The sequence below is a fragment of the Rattus rattus genome, chromosome 9 (assembly GCF_011064425.1).
Source record: "Rattus rattus isolate New Zealand chromosome 9, Rrattus_CSIRO_v1, whole genome shotgun sequence".
Taxonomy (NCBI): Eukaryota; Metazoa; Chordata; class Mammalia; order Rodentia; family Muridae; genus Rattus; species Rattus rattus.
This window is the reverse complement of record NC_046162.1, coordinates 61,254,962-61,276,358: the sequence shown is the minus strand read 5'-3', so window position 1 is coordinate 61,276,358 and position 21,397 is coordinate 61,254,962. Positions and strand designations below refer to the sequence as shown.

At 52.1% G+C, this 21,397-nt stretch overlaps 2 protein-coding genes across 2 annotated transcripts; both read left to right on the top strand.

Moving 5' to 3' along the window:
* Positions 1-1,050: 1,050 nt before the first annotated feature.
* Dusp3 (dual specificity phosphatase 3) lies at positions 1,051-12,831 on the top strand. The gene is made up of 4 exons (XM_032912580.1): positions 1,051-1,246; positions 4,087-4,313; positions 9,204-9,397; positions 10,460-12,831. The coding sequence occupies exons 1-4, from the start codon at positions 1,101-1,103 to the stop codon at positions 10,472-10,474; spliced, it is 582 nt and encodes a 193-aa protein (XP_032768471.1). The 5' UTR covers positions 1,051-1,100; the 3' UTR covers positions 10,475-12,831.
* A 4,349-nt stretch (positions 12,832-17,180) lies between these two features.
* Sost (sclerostin) lies at positions 17,181-21,111 on the top strand. The gene is made up of 2 exons (XM_032914271.1): positions 17,181-17,635; positions 20,243-21,111. Exons 1-2 carry the CDS (start codon positions 17,416-17,418, stop codon positions 20,662-20,664), a joined length of 642 nt encoding a protein of 213 aa, XP_032770162.1. The 5' UTR covers positions 17,181-17,415; the 3' UTR covers positions 20,665-21,111.
* Positions 21,112-21,397: the final 286 nt, after the last annotated feature.

The window sequence follows — 21,397 nt, the reverse complement described above, 5'->3', positions numbered from 1 at the left end:
CACAGCCAAGGACGCAGGCCCAGTGAGTGTTCGACACAGTCGCCACTAAGTGCTTCTGGTACCGCTAGGCCTGTTCATTCCGCGCTCGGAACTGAACTAAGGCTTTTGTGCATGCTAGGTACCTTACCAGCCCAGGAATGTCCCCAGCCCCTTGAATGCTTCTGGAACCTTTCCAGCGATTCTTAAGAATTAGATGTTGCATATTCTTTACTGCAATGCTTGGGACAGAAGTGTTTGGGATTTTCTAATGTTTAATGCATAGAGTCAGATATTTTGGGAATGGATCCAAGTCTAAATCCATTAACGCTTCACATATAAACGTATCCTGAATTTAGTTTTGTATTTTGTACGGTAATTTTTGGTGCACCTGTGTTTTGACTGTGACCCGTCACAGGTTAGGTGTGAGAATTCTCCACTTACATTGTGTTTACACTCAAAAGCTACAGATTTGTAAAACACTTTCGGATCTCCAAAAGTATAGCTACTCAAACGGCTATCGTGACGTATAACCCTTTCCTCCCTTTTAGTCGCTAGCAAACAGGCTAAGATTAAGTAATCCACTAGGGGTCAGAGGCCAAACCTGGGGACCCATACCTTCACTTTCAAAAAGTTCAATGCTGATTCACACCAAACATGAAAGAAGTGTTCCAGAGTAGGGCTCTTTCCTGTGACCTTGTGATCCATGTCCTGGGGTGGGCAAGTTGTTTGTTCATCAGGCGTGGGCTGGGACATGTGCTCTGACATGTGTGTTTGGGGTGAGGGAGTGGATGCCCACGCTGCTGGCGTGCAGCGAGAAGGGTTCACGGCAAACACCAGGGGTACCCATTATCCTGAAAGAGAGACGCCAGGTGTACCTAGGCGTCCCGCATTGGTACGGCGTTCCAGTACGGGTGACACAGGAGTGACGACATCTCGGCCAGGGACCCGCCCCGGGGTCCTGTGGCGCGTGGGCCGGTCGCGTGTGTCCTCTGAGCTGCGTAGCGCGCCGCCAGCTTCCCTCACCCAGTGGGCCCGCCTCCGGGGCGGGACGGGGCGGTTCCCGGTTGGGCAGCCCCGCCCCGCTGACCCGGCTTCTCCCCCTCGCTCGCTCCTGCCCCGGCATGCAGGGCCCCGCCGCCGCCATGTCCGGCTCTTTTGAGCTCTCGGTGCAAGATCTCAACGACCTGCTCTCGGACGGCAGCGGCTGCTATAGCCTCCCGAGCCAGCCCTGCAACGAGGTCATCCCGAGGGTCTACGTGGGCAACGCGTGAGTCTCCGGGAGGGGCAACTCGGCAGCCGCTCCCCGGGCGCCCCGCCTACTCGGGGCTGGAGTAGGGGTTCATGTGGGGGGCGGGTGTGGGCCCTGGGTGCGGTCGCTGACCTCAGTCAAGAGCGGGTGCCGGGGACCAGCCTGGAGTAGACACCCACTCTCCGCGTCTGAAGCGGAGGAGCTGGACTCCGCATGCCCTGAGACGCCCCTCACCCCCCCCCCCAAAGTGCCCGGCCCTGACCTCCGCCACTACCAACTCTGGCTTGGGCTTGGGCGGGGTCAAGGCTACCACGTTCTCTTAACAGGTGGCAGGGCTGTCGCTTGGCCGCGGGTCACGTGACAGCTGCCTAGTTCTGCAGTGAGGTCACCCTGGAATGTCTGCCTTCGTTGCCATGGCAACGGGATGACGTTACAATCCGGGTGTGGAGCTTTTCCTGTCCGTGTCAGGAAATCCAAATACCCTAAAATACGCTAGAAGAGGAAGTAGCTGAACCAAGGCTCTCCTGGCTTCTCCAGATAGGGTTTGACTCAGATGGGACAAATCAAAAATGATGAAGACCTGAGGCATCTGAAAAATCCCTCCTAATCGCACCACTAGGAAATGTGTATATAACTGATCTCTTATATTTTTATAAATAAAAAAAACTTTAGTCATGCTATTAATAAGAATTTCTCAGCGGTAGGAGAGAACCAGCATTAACACCGAGAGAAAAGTTGGCATGACCCACACTGCAGGAAGATCCACAGTGGGTTTTCATGAGCGCGAAGGCCCCTTTTATCAAAGTCCTAAGCTGTTTTTGTGAACTAGGAAGCGATGGCCCCGGGGTGGTTGAGGGGTTGTAAGGATCTTTCAATGCCTTTCATGTGTGTTCCCTGTCGTGCACCTAGGACCTGCTGCTTAACCTGCGGGGAGGGGGGTGGGGGTGGGACCGGTTGCAGACACTTGGGGACAGGTTGCGTGCACTGCGTTGCTCATCTTTATATGAAGCACCTACTATGTGTCAAACACCATATGGTGTCCACTCTTTGGAATGGTGGTGGTGATGATGGTGCGTTTGCTGACTGCTGGATTAGTGTTAGAAAACTGGGATATAGGGGCACACTATTCAGCATTCTGTCAACCTGGCTGTGCATTCTTGCTCCTGAGCAAGCGGATAAACAGACTCACGGGGTCAGCCTCCAGCTCGGTCACTGCATAGTCCTAAGGAACCTGGCCCAGTCCTCCCTACCCCAACTACCCAGGAAGCCAGGGGGCTTGGCAGTCTCGGGAGCCTGCTTGCTGAGGGACAGGTTATTGGGTTTGTCTGTAGTGGCTTCCTCAGGAATACTGTCAGGAATGATGCCTGCCGAGGAGAACACACCCTTTGTCCTCTGTGCAAATCTGACCTTGATGTGGGGGGTGCTCAACTGGGAGGAGCAACTTCATACCTAAGGCCAAGAATTGTGCTTCCTTACCCACCTGAAACTCGTGGTCAGAAGGGCTGCCGGGCACATCCTCTCAGGCCAGTGAGGGAGTCTGTGTGAGCTGCATTTTCCAATCTCGGGGCGTGAGAGGCAGAGCAGGGCTGAGTCTGAGTCTGGACTACACTTTCCTCTTAGCTCTGGCTTAGCGGCCCACGTGAGCACACGCACACCCCCCCATCCCTCTGCCTTTCCTGTCCTGCAGAATTTAAGCTCTGTTCACTGGGGACAGTTCTATCCTCTCTTGGGGGCTGCCATGTCAGGTAGACAGGCCCATGCAGGAGACACTGCTTTGTCAAGTACAAACTGCAGTTTAAATTTGGATGCTGTGAAGGGGAAGCAAAGGGCCTCTTTGACCACTCAGGCAAAGGACCTTCCAACTCCCATCATTTGGGGGGGGGGGCTACTTGAGTGCTAAGACATTGCAGAGAGCCTCAGAACTGTAGCCCAACAGAGTGGGGCAGGATTGGTCCTTCAGGGAGCCTGACATGTGACAGTTCCATTCTTCACTCATTCACAGAACATTTATTCAGTACCTACCCCGTGACGGGCACTGTAGCAGGTACTGAGGGGACAGAGCGCTCAAAGAACTCACAGACTGAAGCCTTGGGATATAAACACCAAAGTATCAGGCTCTGCCAACAGAACAGCCCCCTTCAACACTCAGGACCCCCCAGCAAGCCGTTGGCACTGCTATCCGCATTTTACAGAGAGGAAAAACTGAGGCCCAGGAAGTTTTAAGTGGCTTGACTAAGGTTGCCTGCATGGTCGATGGTAGGGCTGGATTCAGACCCAGACATTCCGACTCTAGGGTCTGTGTCTTTCTTTTCTTTCTTTCTTTCTTTCTTTCTTTCTTTCTTTCTTTCTTTCTTTCTTCTCTCTTCTTTCTCTTCTTTTTCTTTCTTTTTTTTGTTTGTTTGAATCTGGGTCTTACTGGGGAAACTCCGGCTAGCCTCAAACTCACATCCTTTCCCTTGGCCTCCTGAGTGCTAGGATTCCAGGTGCGTGCTAAGGACTGACTCTCTATAGCTTGTCTATACTGCCCTCACAGCATAGGAACTATAATGGCAACAGACACACTGTCAGGAGCTGGGGAAATCCCGCAGAGGACTCTGCAAGATGAGAGGCGAATGCCTACACAGAAGATGGGGAAGGGAAGCAGAGGGAACAGCATGGGCGTAGGACCATAGGTCTATTTGGGGAAACTGCCGGTAACTGTATACGGCTGGGGTGAGGGGAGAGGTTATGAAATGAGGCAGGAAGAGCCACAGGGGACAGCAGGTACAAGCTCCTTGCTTTGCCAAGAGGATCAGATCTCCCTCCTCTTCCTCCTTCCGGGGCTACCTTTTCATTTTCTGCCACTGCCTCCCTTCCAGGTCTGTGGCTCAGGACATCACCCAGCTGCAGAAATTGGGCATCACCCACGTCCTGAATGCCGCCGAGGGCAGGTCCTTCATGCATGTCAACACCAGTGCTAGCTTCTACAAGGATACGGGCATCACCTACATGGGCATCAAGGCCAATGACACGCAGGAGTTCAACCTCAGTGCTTACTTTGAAAGGGCCGCAGACTTCATTGACCAGGCCCTGGCCCATAAAAATGGTAAGGAAATACATCCCAGCACCCGTGGGAGCTAAGCCCTCTGGGACCTGCTTCCTCCAGAGCCACTACTTGAGAAGGGTTCCAGAAACATTCCAAAATATGCCACCAACTAGGGACTAAGTGTCCTACATAGGAACCTATGGAGACCATTGCATGGAGTCTATGCCAGAGACAATGATAATATTTTGGACATACAGAGTACAGTAGCTATGCTTCTTTCCCTTTAATTTAGTGTGCCCGTTTATGTATTCATGTGTGCGCATACATGTGCATGTGTGTGCATACATGTGCATGTGTGTGTATACATGTGCATGTGTGTGTATACATGTGCATGTGTGTGCATACATGTGCATGTATGTGTGTGTTTGTATGTATGTGTGTGCACATGCACATGTTTGCATGTGGAAGCTATAGGTTTATGCTTACCGCCGTCTTCAACAGCTCCCCTCCCCACCTTATATTTTGAGGCAGAGGCTCTCCCTGGTCCTGGAGTTCATTGGTTTATCTAGGCTGCTGGTCCATGAGCTCCACAGATCCACTTTTCTGTACCTCCCTAGCCCTGGGACTGCAGGTGCATGCTGCTGTGTCAGGCTTTTGTGTGAGTGCTGAGGATCTGATCATCAGTACCTAGGCCTGAATAGCATAGAGACTCTGCCACATCCTCAGCCTTTCCAAGCAAATGAGCTATTCCCCAGAATTCCCCCAGCAGGCTTCCCTAGCCTTTTATTGGCTAGGCTGTCATGAGTGGCCACCTCGCCAGGGGAATGAGCAGCCTAGAGGTCCTGGGTTAAATCTTCCTGCTGCTCACTCCCTGCAGCTGCAGATAGAAGGTAAGGCTGAAGGGAAGCTGGGTGCTGGTCAGGCAGGACAGACAGAAGGATGAGGGCAGATGTCAGCAGAGGAGACGGGTTCTCTGGACTCTTCCTCCCTGTGTGGGGGAGAGATGGCCCACTGCAGATGTGGTTGGCTTTATTTGTGCTCCATAGAGGCTTCCTGGGTACACGGCAGCTTCCCCATCCAGGCGATTCCCAAAGAGAATTCCCTTCCCACTGGACTTAGAGAAGTTCTATTGACTGGTGTAACGGTGAATTTGTTAAACCGCTTTGGCTCTTGGCAGGTTGCGCATGCTGCTGCACCCCCCACAAGAGCTCTCTGGATTCATGAATGAAGGGGACGCACGTGCAAGCGCGCGCAAACACACACACACACACACACACACACACACAGCTAACTTTGATATGCCTTGACTAACTCAATGATGTCTGGCACTTCTGAACCTCCCCGTGCTTAGCACACATTTCCCTCAGGTGTTCCTGGCTTAACACCTTCTAAATTTATATTTTATCTTTGCTGCCCTGTTAGCTTCTGGGCAGCCCCCCCTCCCCATAGGGCCACTTCCCTTTCCACCTGGATGGTTTCCTCCCTGCGGCTCTTAAATCTGATCCCTCTGCCTCTGAGCCATGGAACAGCCCAATAACTGGTTTCAACATAGAAATGTCTCCAGCCCAAACTCCAGTTCAGTTTAGACAACAAACCTTGTTGGTTATGGAATCCTTAAGATTCTTTGTGCTCTCCTCCCTGTGGCATGAGTGAGGATTTATTACGATTGGTTATTGATCATATTAACGTATAAAAAGACTGTTGCCTTTCACCTGCTCAGAGAAGGAACAAAATTCATCCTTAACTGATGTGCGCACCTTGCACAATCCATACGAATGTCTTAAAAGTACAAAAACGTTGTCTGTGAGATTCGTATGCTACAGAATGAACAGCTTTGGCAGGCTGCGTCCTCAGGATGCTGAAATGGCCGCTGTTCCAGCCTCCTACCTCCTGAAGCCGTTTGGGAAGCAACACTTTGGAAACAGCTTCTAGCTTCAGCCAGCTTCAGCCAGCCTCAGCCAGCCTCAGCCAGCCTCAGCCAGCTTTAGGACGTAGGAGCTGGAAGAGCGGCCATCTCAGCATCCTGAGGATGAATTTTGCCAAAGCTGTACATTCTGTAACGGATTGGGAAAACTGCACACTTTAAGACCAGGGCCTTAGGGCCCCTCTTGATCCCTGTCACACCCAACCTGAGTCCTTCCCCTCCAGCCGTTCTGCACTTCTCGCTCTGGATAGATGGAGAACACGGCCCTGCTAGTTATGGGAGTGAGACTTTGCCCTTCTCACATGGCAGTGGTTGGCCAGCCCCATTCAGGAAGCCCTGGCCCTTTGCCTTCCTTTCCCTTTCTAGACTGCAGGGAATGTATGCTGACTTGTATGTAGGGAGACTGGATCTTTGGTCTGGAATGTTCCCTGCTAGTTTCCCCCAGCCTTTGGCAAACCCTACCTCTATCTTACCACTAGGCACAGTGTCCCCTTTCTCCCCAGCACCTGGTGTAGAATACAGTGTTCCCTGCAGGTGATCCTGAGTAAGCCTGATGCATCCCAGAGCTCCGGTGCCTTGCGGGTACACTGCCAAGATAGAATGGACTCTGGCCTCCATCCACTTGCCGGACTCTAGGGGGCAAGAATCTGTTACTAAGAAAGCCAGAGGTTGGGGGTTGGGAAGGTAGTTTAGCAGCCAAAGTGCTCGGTGACTAACTATGAATACCAGAGTTTGGACCTCTAGAATATTCTCAAAATCTGGGTGGGTAGAGTGGCCTGCCTGTAATCCCAGCACTTGGGAGGCAGAGACAGGATCATCAGAGCGAGCTGGCTAACCGGAATAGCACAACACTGAGCTCTGGGTCCTGTGAGTGATCCTGCCTTAACATATAAGAGAGAGAATGAAACATTGAAAAAGACAATACATGTCAATGTTGGACCTCCGAATGCACACACACACACACACACACACACACACACACACAGTGCACTTGAGCACACATATGCACTCGTGAACAGGCATGTACACTCAGGCTTATCACATAATTTGAAAGAGAGAGAGTGCATATTAGAGCTCACAGGAAAGTGTGAATGAGCACACACATGCACACGCACACACATGCACACACACATAGGCATGTGTGCCAGGGAGTGGGGAAAGAGCCTGGCTTTGCGTATAAGAGGGGGCCGTCATGTGTTTCTGAGAGGATCTTAGGAGGGTGTATAAAGGCAGCATTGTGTGGGCTGGGCCTGGAGCATGGTAGGCTCTGTGCCCTGGTTGTAACTGAGCATGCTCCCAGTGGGAAGCAGGAGGGTGGCTGCCCTGCAGAGGGTCCCACTGGATAGTGGGACCAGGAAAAGTCCCCACTGAGGACTTCAGCCAGAGAGAGAAAGGTAGGAAAGTGGGGGGACTCCCCTCTCCTGACGTAGGAGGATCTGGGGAAATAGAGGTGCAGAGATGCTGTTAATTCTGGGTCAGCGGTCTCTTTCTAAATAATGCCTCTGAGGAGGTGAGGTGGTGGCCATTCGCTCGCTCCCTCAGCAGAGGGATGACACCCAGTGGATGCTGGAAATGGCAGAGCATCAATCCTGGCTCTGGAAGGACTCTGTTCTATAGAAGGAGGGTGGATCTGCATGCAGCCAGCAGGGTCACAGGTGCTTGGGGCCCCTGGGGGACTCCCAGTACCGAGTGATGTTTACTGAGTGCTCTTGTGTGCCTGGCACGAGCCTCGGACTTTGTTTCTGTCTCTGCTTTGTTTTGTTTTTGAGACAGACTCTCGCTATGTATCTGTGGCAATCTTGGAATTTCACTGTGTAGCCCAGGCTGAGGAGAGAGGCGTGGGCATTAGGCCTTGTAAGCCACACTTCAGAGACTAGACTCCACTGTGCGAATGATAACAGGTCAGAGCGGGGTTCCAGAAAGATTTTTCCAGTTGCCGGGTGGAGTGTGGAGTGGCAGCTAGCGGCATGGGTGGAGGACCAGCTCCGTTTGTAGGAGAGCATGGAGAAGGGCAAACAAGAGATGGCAAACATGTGAGTTAAGCATTCTGTGTGGGGAGCAGGTGGATGAAGAGAGAAGCTGGGCTTTTGCCTCTGCAGGGATGGGGTGGGGGTGAGGGTGGGGCCGCTCCCTGCAGTGTGGTGAGATTTTCCTGACAGCGACCTTTGGCCTCTCCCTTCCCTTCTTTCCTTTCTTTCTCCCTTCCCTTTCTTCCCATCATTGCTTTCCTTGCCCTTGAGGAATTCTGAGTTTCCATTTCACTGGTGCTGCAAACAGAACAGTGAAACAGACAAACAGAAGCTGTGAGTGTGGCAGTGGGAACAGCTCATGGTCTGCAGGAAGTTGGGCAGGAAGGACGTGCTGTAGGCTGAGGGCAACGTGGAATGCAGGGAGAGGGGAGAGGAGAGATACCAGGGAGGGAAATTTGGGGAGCTACGAGAGAGCATCTGTGGATACGTGTGTGTGTGTGTGTGTGTGTGTGTGTGTGTGTGTGTGTGTGTGTGTATGTAAGCGTGTAAGCTAAAGAACAACTTCAATCTAATGCTCTCCCAACCGAGCTGTTTCCACTTGCCAGAGAGCAACTTACAGAAAGTTCTCTGTACCATGTAGATTCGGGGTTGGCGTTCAGTTCATCAGCTTGACATTGGCTCCTCTACCCACTGAGCCTTCTCATTGGCTCTACCTAGATCAGCAATTCTTTTTTAAAAAAGGCTATTGTCTTCCCACTTTACTGTCGATAGTCTTGGGAATTTCCACCTGTGAACAGCGCTGCTTAAGAGCATTGAGGTCCATGTCTCTCAGTGAAGGTGGGGGGGTTGGCGTGCCATTGCTGGACAGTACGTGTTCAACCTGAGTAGATGTTGCCCGTTTTCCATGGTGGAGGACCTCCTCCCACCCTGCCTTCCCCTGGTGACAGTTCGGTCATTCTGGGTGGGCGAATTGGGGAAATGCTTGTGGTTTGCAAGGGTTTGACTGTTACAGTGAGGTTGGGCTTCCACAGTTACCACGTCTCCCATTTCTTGCAGGCCGGGTGCTTGTCCATTGCCGTGAGGGCTACAGCCGCTCTCCAACGCTAGTCATCGCCTACCTCATGTTGCGGCAGAAGATGGATGTCAGGTCTGCTCTGAGTACCGTGAGGCAGAATCGTGAGATCGGCCCCAACGATGGTTTCCTGGCCCAACTCTGCCAGCTCAATGACAGATTAGCCGAGGAGGGCAAGGTGAAACTCTAGGTTGCCCATAGCCTCTTTTGCAGAGGTCTGACTGGAAGGGCCCTGGCTGCCCTACTTAGGAAACACAGTGTACCCTGTTCCCTGCACCACCAGGCACTCGCCCATGTCTGTCCCACTGTGGTCCCGGGGCCACTCCACCCTTAGGGAGCACATGAAGAAGCTTGCTGGGGAAGCCATTTTGCTCCTTGGCTGCCCTTTCCTGTAATTTATGTCTCCCTGAGGTGGGGCTCAGGGAGGAAACCTGTGGCATGGATGCATCTCAGTGACCCAGGGCAGGAGGCCTATGAGGGTGCAAGACCTGAGACACGGGCACTCTTCATGACCCCCTCCCCAACCTGGGTTCTTCCTGAGCGGTCCAGAACCGTGGACCAAAGGAACTATGCAAACACGGGCCCTGATCTCCCCACGTCCATCGCTGGTCCTCACAGCCCGACACACCCTGCTTAGACAGACGCACGGCATAAGTTCTGAAGCAGAGTGGAGGTAGATTAGTGACTGGATTTCCAAAAAAGAAGAAAAAGGCTTTTGCATTTTATTTCCTTAGACTTAAAGACACTACGTAGGGGCCTGTGGGTGAGCAAAGCTGTTTTTCTCAGAGGGCTCTCTTGATTCTTTGGGATGTTTAAAGTGTGCCTCGATGGAGAGCTTTCGCTCTGTATCTGCTGCTTCAGAGCCTTCCCTGTGGATGGCTCTCCTTGGGCAGGGTTTTCTCTCTTTTAGAATACAGGGTGTGAGGTCCAGCCTATGAAAAACAAGCAAAGAAAACAAATGAACAAAAACCCTTCTGTTTGGAGAATTGCAAGGGTTTTATCCTGAACCATAGTCTTGCTGAGCTCAAGTCATCATGCCAAGGGCTCGCCATCCTGGTTGCTATTCTAAGAATAGTTAGGAGGAAGTTGGCCAATTCCAGCTCGTGTTTGTGGGTGTGTGCACGGGTGCATATGTTGAGGGGGTGCCTGTCGCCTTGGGGACAGAAGGAACACGAAAGGCCCCTGTATTCACCCTGTCCATTTACGGGGTGGCTCTGATGGTTCCACGGTGTCTGTGCAGGATCCCTGGAACTGACTCGCTGGACAGAAATGAGACTTGAAGGCATCACCGAAATGAATCCCTCTTTTATTGGAGAGAGACAGAGAGAGAGAGAGAGCGAAGAAAGAACTGCCTTTTAAAGAACTTTCTAAGGACGGTTTTGAAACACGCTGGACCTCGTGTGTGTGCACATTCACCAGAGATTGAACACAATCTTCTTGGGACTTCATGTTCTCGTTATTCGTATGTCCCCAGGGTCACGCAGAGCAGAGAGGTGGCAGTCAGCCACCACCCCAGCACCTGGCACATAAGCGCCTCATAAAAGCCTGTCTTATGCTATCCGGAGCTGTTTGAGGACCCCGTGTATAGAGAGTTGTCGTTGTGGGACACACGGATCCCAGCATCCTGGTTGCCTGCCTGTAAGGTGTCTGACAGGAGTTTGCAGAGAAATCTTCCTTGGAGGGAAAGAAATATCAGGGATTTTCGTTGAATGTTTCAAACTCAGCTTTAAGTGTAGGACTCGGCAGTGTTAATGGTTAGGATAAGGAGTGTGCCTTTCTCACAGCTGCTGAGGGGACATCTGGCAAGAGCCAAGAGAAGCAGACCTGTCTTAGGGTGTCACTCCCAGGGTGAAGACCTCCGATCCCAGCAGGAGCAGAGCTGTGCAGCCTGGATGGTCATTGTCCCCTATTCTGTGTGACCGCAGCAGGCTTGGACACATGGGGCTGGTCATCTTTTTTTCCCCCCAGAATGGAATGGCTGTAGCCTCAGTCTGTAGTGTTCAAGTAACTTTCTTGCTTAAGACACAACTTGCATCTTAAAATAACCCTGTAAAGTTGACAGAACCAATTCGTGTGTTATGAGAGGGGAAAAAAAACCCAAAAACCCACAAAGCAAAAACGTCTGGGCTAGCCCGGTGTGGTTGCACGTCTGCAGGCCTAGTTCACAGGAGGCAGAGACAGGAAGATCACTGGAGGATCAAGGATAGCATGGTCTGCATCCCGAGACTCCAGCCAGGGCTACAATCCCGAGATCCTGAGTTTTGGTTTTTGGTTTTTGGTTTTCGAGACAGGGTCTCTCTGTGTAGCCCTGGATGTCCTGGAACTCACTCTGTAGACCAGGCTGACCTCAAACTTAGAGATCTGCCTGCCTCTGTGTCTGAGGGGCTGGGACTAAAGACTTACGCTACCACTGCCCAACTAAGTTCCTGTCTTCTAAAAAACAAAAAATTCAAGGTAATTAAGAGTTGCCAGCTCTTTAAAGCTAAGTGGTAGTTGTTTCAGACCTGCTGCTTGAGGAAGCTGGGGTGTTCTTGACTTGGCCCCGAAATCAGCCCCCAACAATGTCCAAGTGCCCTGCACGTGACTTTGAGCCATCTCCAGAGAAGGAAGTGAAAATTGCAGCTTCCCAGTTGGTTAGGACACAGCCTCGATTTATCCAGGCATCACATGGCGACACGTGGCCTTGAACTCTCCACTCTGAGGCTGGGCTCCCCTCCCCCTGCCTCATCTGAGTAACCACCCCATAGGACAGCCACAGGACAGTCACCAACATATCCCTGAGGCCTCTTTGTGGGAACATTAAGGAAAAGGCCTTTGGGAGGTTCCTGGCTTTCCTTTGGGGCTATTCACTGAAAGTTCTGCATTTCTTGGTTGGCTTTACCTCTTGTTTATAATATTAGCTACAAGTCTTCAGGTCAAATGCTCACGTTGTGGAAAAGCCAACTGCATGCCTGCCCGTGAGTAGGGGATGGTGGTGGGGGATCCTGAATAGTGTTCTGTCCCTGGAAAGAGATGGAATAGGAATTCAGGGTGTCCCTCCTCCTTCCTCAGACCCAGTCACTTTCTGTGACTCATAAAAATCCAGGTAAAAATTAACAATGCAAAAATGGTTTTTCTTCTCAATTTTAAAGTCTGTCTGCGTTTTCCAGGGGGTAGGTCTGTCTCCTTGCCGTTCTATTATCTTGAGAGCACAGACTAACACTTACCAAATGAGCGAGTCCTTTTGGCCCACCCTAAGGCTCTTCTGGGCTCCAGCACTCTTAAGTTGTTTTAAGAATCCTGGCTTGGCCTTTAGCACCCCCAGGGAAATGGGCGTGAATGATGATGCCACGGCCAGCAGGGGGCACTGTTGAGAAGGTTGGTGCCTTCCAGCCACAAGTTGCTCACAGTATTTAAAATGCTAAATGTTTAAATCAAAATAAGCACTGATCTTAAATATGAAGATAAGGGATTTTTCTCACAGGAAATTTTCTCTTTCATAATTCTTTTAACAGACTTTATCCTGATCGTAGAGTAGAGAGAAGAATGCTTGGATATTTCACTTGTGTTCCTCTTTCCTCTGCCAGCTGTTAGGGTGACTTGTAAATGCGATTTAGTGGACAGAAAAAGTTCAGGGGAGGGTTGGGGATTTAGCTCAGTGGTAGAGCGCTTGCCTAGGAAGCGCAAGGCCCTGGGTTCAGGTCCCCAGCTCAAAAAAAAAAAAAAAAAAAAAAAGTTCAGGGGAAAGGGATGGTGGAGTGAGGCAGAGCATTGTCACCTGCCTAATATGGGAGGACCTGAATTCAATTCCTGCCATTGGGGAGGAAGAGGAAAGTTTAATGTCTATTACATCACCGCCAGTGTTAGCGCACTATCAAACTGTAACCAAAATAAATGTCTTACCTTACAAAGACGTCTACTTTGTGTTTCCTTTTGTGCGTTTGGGCTTTTTATGTGTGCCCTTGCTAACGGCTGTGATGATGCTGTTGTTAGTTTTGAGGGAGGACCTCAAGTAGTCCAGGCTGGCCTCAAACTCCAGCTGTAGCCAAGGCTGGCCTTGAACTTCTGATTGCCAGTCTCTGCTTCCAAGAGCTAGGACTAAAGGCATATGCCACCACACCAGTACAGCCTTTCCCTAACACCTAAGAGGCTGGAGAGATGGCTCCAGGTAAGAGTGCATACTGCTCTGGTATAGAACCTGTTCAGTTCCAGAGGACCCGGCACCTGTGGCCTCCATGAATCCATGAACATCTGTACTTTTATCCACATACAGATGCACACATAATTAAAAATAAAATGAAGTCTTTAAAAAAAAAAAAAAACTAAAACCTAGCCCTTGGAGGTACCACTCTGGAAGGTTGGAATACTGTGTGTCTTAGTTTGGGTTTTACTGCTGTGAACAGACACCATGACCAAGGCATGACAGCATTCAACTGGGGCTGGCTTATCACATTCAGAGGTTCAGTCCATTATCATCAAGGTGGGAGCAGGACAGCATCCAGGCAGGTATGGTGCAGGAGGAGCTGAGAGTTCTACGTCTTCACCTGAAGGAAGCCAGGAACAGACTGGGCATCCGCAGGCAGCTAGGAGAAAGATTTCCAAGCCCACTCCACAGTGACACACTTCCTCCAACAAGGCCACACCTTCTAATAGTGCCACTCCCTGGGACAAGCATATGCAAACCATCACACTGTAAATCCATCTTGAGATGTTCTGGCTAAGGTAAGAGTGATAGAGACAGAGAAGAACTCAGCATGTGCCGGGAGTTGGGGTGGGAGGAGAGGGATGAGTAGTGGGGAGTACGGGGAACTTGGGCAGTGAAAATTCTTTGCAGGACACTAATGAAGAATACATACTAGTCATTGTACTCATGTACTAGACAACTCCTGGGAATTATGCTGAGTGAAAAGAGACAGCCCCACGCATTGGTTGCAATTAGTTCGGCTGCATAACTTTTTTTTTTCTTTTTTTCGGAGCTGGGGACCGAACCCAGAGCCTTGCGCTTGCTAGGCAAGTGCTCTACCACTGAGCTAAATCCCCAACCCCATAACTTTTTTAAGTTTAAAAATGATGTTAATGGAGGTTGGATAGTGGCTGCTGTGAGCTGAGAGGGGTGAAGGAGGTATGTGGGCATCTCTATCAAAGAGTGATGGAATGGGTTGTGGTGCCACGTACCTCTAATCTCCACACCTGGGAGGCGATCTGGAGGTCAAGGTTAGCCCCAGTTAGCCTGTGGTGCATGAGACCCTGTTTCAAAATGTTAATAAATAATGAAAAAGACATCAGGGCAGATCCTTGGGGCCAGAGAGGTGTTCTTCATCTAACTGTGTTGGTGGATAGGCAAGTCTCATGGCAAAATTGTGTAGAAGCAAATACATGAGCATGTGCCACGGGTACCACGAACAAGCACTAGGTAAGTAAGGGCGGATGTGAGATTGTTGGGGCACTGAATGTCCTCCTGGCTATGGAGCTGTACTGGAACCTTTGGTAAGCTGTTAGTGTGGAGGGAAAATGGGTGGAGGTGGGTGTACGTAAAAATCCCTCTGAATTATTTTAAGTACTCGTTAACTTACAATTATCTCAAAATATAAAAAAAAGTAATTAAAAATAACTAGCCACGGGTGGTGGTGTGCACCTGTAACTATGGCACTTGGAAAGCTGAAGCAGGAGGATGGTGAGCTTGAAGGTAGCTGGGTGGTACGGCAAGACCATCCCCAAACCGAACCAAACAACAAAGCCGTTACATCACACGAGATGCAGCCACCTTGCTGACAGCAGGAAGGCCAGAAATCCTCTGAGGTTTTTATGTTGAGTAAATGCACCGATCACTGACTTAACCTCAAGTGAAAAAAAATAAAATAACAGCAACAAAGGCCAAACCAACCAGCCAAAATCCCGAAACAGAAGGCAGGCGCCACAGCAGGCTCTCAGAGCCATCCTGGGAAAGGGTGGGGCTACCCATTGGCAGAGAAGGATTCCGAGAGACAGGCCCTTAAGCTCAGTGTCTCTGTGTACTCTTTTTCCTGCTGACACTACTTCAATTACAGATAAAATAACGAATAAACAGAATCTGGAGCCTGGCCACTCTCTGGCCTCTTGATTTTTCCCTTCCATGTCCAGCAGGTGGCAGAAGTGTTCCAAGGACAGGCGGCATCTCCGATTTAGGTGGCGAGCATCAACTGCCATCAGCAGGTGGTGCTGTGAGAACCATTCTGCGTGCTCACAGAATCCGGATCCAGGAGCTGCCCTCTTCCCAAGTCTGGAGCAACAGGACAGCTTTCTGGCCCAGACAGGGTTAACAGTCCACATTCCAGAGCAGGGGGAAAGGAGACTGGAGGTCACAGACAAAAGGGCCAGCTTCTAACAACACCACAGCTCTGGTAGGAGAGATAGATCACCCCCAACAATGGCCACAGCTGTTTTTGTCTGCCCTGAAGGAAACTGACTTAGGAAGCAGGTATCAGAGCCCCCTTCCTGAGGGGACTTCGGTCTGCCTTGTAAAGCTGTCAGAGCAGCTGCACTGATGTGTGGGTGACAGAAGATGAAAAGGAGGACAGGCCACTTACAAGTCAAGGCAGGTGGCGGAGCCTTGTTGAAGCTCTGCAGGTGGATGACCCTGATTCATTGCCCAGTTAGCATACCAAGGCAAGGTGGACCACAGCCTTCTTCCCAGCCTTCCTCCAGGGCTGGGGCGTCCTCCACCACTCGGTCTCAGTGAAGCTTCCGCCAGCCAGCCCCTCCTTTTTTTGCACCTCAGGTGTGAACCCTCCCTCCTCCTCCCTGTGGCATGGTTGCTACTGCGGGCTGAGCATTGGATCTCTCTGTGCTTGGATGGCTTTCTGAAACTCACGTGTGTGTGTGTGTGTGTGTGTGTGTGTGTGTGTGTGTGTGTGTGTGTGTGTGTGTGTGTGTGCGTGTGTGTGCATGTGTAAGTGTCCCTTGGATCTTTCATCTGGGACCCAGAGCTGTTTATGATAATATGAGAGGCTGGGGAGATGACATGGTCAGAGTACATACAGTACAAGCATGAAGACCTGAGTTCGAATCCCCCAGCACCCATGTGGAAAAGTAGCCTTATAACCCCAGGGTTGAGGGGAAAGGCAGATGGATCCTGGGAGCTCACTGGCCAGCTAGCCAGGCTAACCTAAACGTCTCAGTCAGAGATCCTGTCCCAGGAAACAACTTGGGAGAGTGGCCGAGGAAGACACAGGTCTCCCATGCACCCACACAGACATGTTCACAACACGCTCATGGTGTGTGTGTGTGTGTGTGTGTGTGTGTGTGTGTGTGTGTGTGTGTGTGTGATGTGCTGAGAAATGATGAAGGAAACAACCTTTGCTAAGAAATGAAATTCTGCGTTGGCTGTAGGTCTGGCCAGGGAAGGAACTGCTGCCTTACACACACCAGCCTATAAGCTACCATGAGCTCCCTGGCTAAGAATCACATGTGACAGATCCCAGGTCCCTCTTGCCTGGTGGCTGTGGACCCTCTACCTCTCCCACTGGTTTTGAAGAGAAACCCAAGAGAGGCTTCCTTGGTCAGAATCCTTGGTGCTGAGCAATATGGAGTTGGTTGCACAGGAAGCATGAGACCCTAGGTTCAGTTCCCCAGAACACCACCACCCCCCAAAAAAAACAGAACAAAAAAGGCATCCTTCTGCCTGTGGGTGGGGAGTTGGGGGGGGAGCAAACACTTTTAATTGAGACCATTAGCTGGTGGGATAACAAATGAACTTGGCTAGAGGAATTTGGTCAGCTGGATTCTGCCTTCTGTAGAAGCCCCACTTGTTTCCTTTGTTAAGCTAGCCCACAGTTTGTTTTGAGAATGCCTGAGGGGCCCAGGGAGCCAGACAATTACAAGCCAAGCTCATTTTGATATCTGAAAACCACAGCCGTCTGCCTGTGGGAGGTGCTGGGAGAGCTGGCTGTGTCCCTGCCTCACCAACCCCCCTACCCCCACCCCATTCCTCGGGTCACCTGGGAGTGCCAGCAGCAATTTGGAAGTTTGCTGAGCTTGAGAAGTCTTGGGGAGGGCTGACACTGGGCACACCCCCTTCTCCCCACCCCCATGGGGAGGAGGGTGAGGAAACATGGAACCAGCTCTGTTCCAGCCTGTCCTTATTGGCTGGCATGAGGCAGAGGGGGCTTTTAAAAGGCGACCGTATCTGGGCTGGGGACTGGAGCCTGTGCTACCGAGTGCCCTCCTCCTTCTGGCACCATGCAGCTCTCACTAGCCCCTTGCCTTGCCTGCCTGCTTGTACATGCAGCCTTTGTTGCTGTGGAGAGCCAGGGGTGGCAAGCCTTCAAGAATGATGCCACAGAAATCATCCCCGGACTGGGAGAGTACCCAGAGCCTCCTCAGGAACTGGAGAACAACCAGACCATGAACCGGGCCGAGAACGGAGGCAGACCCCCCCACCATCCTTATGACACCAAAGGTACGAGATGGAGAAGACAGTTGTTAGTTAGCACGGGAGACCTGGGCGGTGACTGGGGTGGCTTTTAGAATCTTCTTTGGAGGTTCGTGTGGGTGGTTAAGCCTCTGCCACACCAGGGAAGGGACAGATTGGCCTGGAAAAATTCTAGCTCAGTGTTAGAATCTGGAGGACAGGGTTGGGGGGCTGGCGGTGAGCACCCAAGGCAAGGTGGAGGGTGAGGTCAGCCAAAGCTGGCATTGACATGAATGGGCTTGAAGGGTGGTTCAGAGACTCTCCTGAAGGTGAGGACCAGTGGGGGGGGAGGTGACAAGGTGAGGTTGATAGCACCTGCTGGATGCCAGATGCCGTGGCCATTACTGTATCCCACATGACCACCCCATGAGGTAAAGAAGGCCCTAGCTTGAAGGTGAAGAAACTGAGTCTCCTGAGATTAAAGTCACCTGGGGGTAAGACGAGCTGAGACTGGAAGTGGTTTGATCCAGATGCAAGGCAACCCTAGATTGGGTTTGGGTGGGAACCTGAAGCCAGGAAGAATCCCTTTAGTCCCCCTTGTCCATGATCTACCCAATGGGCCCAGTGGGCTAGCGTTAAAGAAACAACCGGGTTTGTAGGTACGGTTTTAGCATGTGACCTGAGGGGCAGTTGAGTGAAGCATCCCCTGTATGGGCACAGGTGGCACCATCTGCCCTGAGCTTACGCCCTGACCCCAGTTTTGCCTCATTCCTGAGGACAGCAGGGCCTGTGGTAGCCTGCACAGAGAGATGCCTGGGGGATCAAGCACAGAGCTGGCAGGAATGAAATGGGTGGGGTGGCAGCTAGAGTGACACTCCAGAGCGGGGACCTTGCTGGTCACCATTTGAGTAGGAGGAAAGGTCATTTTCCAGGTTGCCACCACACTCTGTCCCTCCCGTCTCCTAGCCAGTAAGGAGTTGGGGGGGGGAAGGGCCACCCCAAAGGAGCACATGCAATGCAGTCACGCTGTGCAGAGGAAGTGCTTGACCTAAGGGCACTATTCTTGGAAAGCCCCAAAACGAGTCCTTCCCTGGGCAAACAGGCCGCCCCCGCATACCACCTCTGCAAGGGCGAGTAAATTAAGCCAGCCACAGGCGGGTGGCAGGCCTACACCTCCCCTGCTGTGCCTCCTCTCTGGGGCGAAGGTGGATCCTGGTCTGCCCCTGGTCTCTGTCCTGGGACTTTTTTTTTTTTTTTTTTTTTTTTTTTTTCCAATCCGAACCCAGGGCCCTTGCGCTTCCTAGGTAAGCGCCTACCACTGAGCTAAATCCCCCCTTTTTTTTTTAATCCTTTTATGTCATATTGGTCCTGACACCATGAAATCTTTGGAGGTGGACAGGACCGGCAAATGGATTCGTTCATTTAAGACCTCCCATTCAGGGTTGGGGATTTAGCTCAGTGGTAGAGCGTTTGCCTAGCAAGCAGAGGCCCTGGGTTCAGTCCCCAGCTCCGAAAAAAAAAAACCCCCCAAAAAAAAAAAAAAAAAAAAAAAAACCAACCTCCCATTCATCTAAGCTCACGGTAGGAGATATAGCCTGGCCATGTATAGATGAGGCCAGGCATCAGCCCAGAGGATATAACCGGGCATCCAACCCAATCTCCTTCCTCAGAGAACGACCCCAAGTCAGATCCAATCACCCTTGAGTTACCAGCTCAAGGTACACAGAATGAGAGAGCCTGGTGTATATAACAGCGGTGCTCAACGAATGCCTAGGGTAGCAGAGGCCGTAGGTTTTGGGTCAGAACTCTGACCTGATGCTAAGCAAGTATCCAGGAAAAAGCAATAGGGCCCTCTATCCTGCCCCACCCCCATCCATCCCCAACCTGGGGTCCTATAACAAATCACTTTCACCCTTGAGGGAACCAGAGAATGCTGGCAGCCCAGTCCTGCCTTGGGGGCAAGTTCTTTTCTCAGCCCGGACCCGTGATAATGAGGGGGTTGGACACGCTGCCTTTGGTCGCTTTCAAGTCTAATGAATTCTTATCCCCACCACCTGCCCTTCTACCCGCTCCTCCACAGCAGCTGTCCTGATTTATTACCTTCAATTAACCTCCACTTCTTTCCCATCTCCTGGGACCCCGCCCCTGCCCCAGTAGCTGGTAAAGTGTAGGGGGGACCAGAGCAAGCCAGGTGTGGCTAGAGGCTGGCTACCAGGCAGGGCTGGGGATGAAAGTGCTTAGTTAGTGCGCAGGAAGCCTTGGGATCTCTAGTACCAGGGAGATGGAGATAGGCGAAAGAAATGAACTCAAGACCATCCTCAGCAACACTGCCCGGTGTAATGGTGGATGAAGTCGTTGAATCCTGGCGACCCTATTTTACAGAGGTGGGGAAGAGCAACTTTAAGTGCCCTGCCCAAAGATCACACAGGAAGTGAATGATAGAGCGCCAGTGTTTCATCCCGGGGTGGGGGTGGGGGGGTAGACCAGGGCGGGAATCTCCGTGCTTCCCGCAAGCTCCAAAAGTACCCGGTGTCTCCTTCCTATAATCCACGCAGATTCGAAAGCGCAAGGCAGGTTTGGAAAATGAGGGAGGGGTGGAAAGAGCAGTCCAGCCTGGCCTAGGCTGCAGCCCCTCACGTATCCCTCTCCCCGCAGACGTGTCCGAGTACAGCTGCCGCGAGCTGCACTACACCCGCTTCGTGACAGACGGCCCGTGCCGCAGTGCCAAGCCGGTCACCGAGTTGGTGTGCTCCGGCCAGTGCGGCCCCGCGCGGCTGCTGCCCAACGCCATCGGGCGCGTGAAGTGGTGGCGCCCGAACGGACCCGACTTCCGCTGCATCCCGGATCGCTACCGCGCGCAGCGGGTGCAGCTGCTGTGCCCCGGCGGCGCGGCGCCGCGCTCGCGCAAGGTGCGTCTGGTGGCCTCGTGCAAGTGCAAGCGCCTCACCCGCTTCCACAACCAGTCGGAGCTCAAGGACTTCGGGCCTGAGACCGCGCGGCCGCAGAAGGGTCGCAAGCCGCGGCCCCGCGCCCGGGGAGCCAAAGCCAACCAGGCGGAGCTGGAGAACGCCTACTAGAGCGCGCCCGCGCCTACGCAGTCCCCGTGCGATCCGATTCGTTTTCAGTGTAAAGCCTGCAGCCCAGGCCAGGGGTGCCAAACTTTCCAGACCGTGCGGAGTCCCCAGCCCGTAGAGACCGCTCGCCCTCCTACCCGCTGCGGGGAGTTCCCGCAGGCCAGGAGTGGGAGCTTGAGTCCCAGACTGAGCCATTCTGCCTAGCCCAGGGTGGGGGCTGGGGAGGTCATTCTACCCTTGTCGCACCCCTTCAGGGCAAGGCAGTGTTTCCACCGTAAAGGGAAGAAGGGAGTGTGGGACGGAAGACCTGGGACTGGTTATGGAGGTACAGTACGACCTACTCCTCTACACCAATGTAAAGCCTGCGCGGGCAAGAACGAGAACACAGCACTAGATAGGGTTTCTGACCCTGACTTGGCCGCTGAGTATGAGGTTGGGCTACGTGATTCTCTTTTGGTACCGTCTCCTTTGTAAAATAGGAACTGGGATGAGCTTAGACTCTCCAGGACTCTGCTGAGATTCCAAGGATTGGGGTGCCCCCTTGAAGGCAGGTGAGAGAGAGGAGGAAAGAGAGGGAGTTGGAGGAGAGATTGTGGTGGGCAGCCACCTAGACAGAAGCTGTTGATTCCCAGTCTGCTCTCCCCGCATGTCTGGCTTCCTCCACTCCTTCGTCTCAAATCTGCCTTCAAATCCCTACCTGGGATAGGGAAGGTCAGAGTCTGAGAGATGGCGAGAG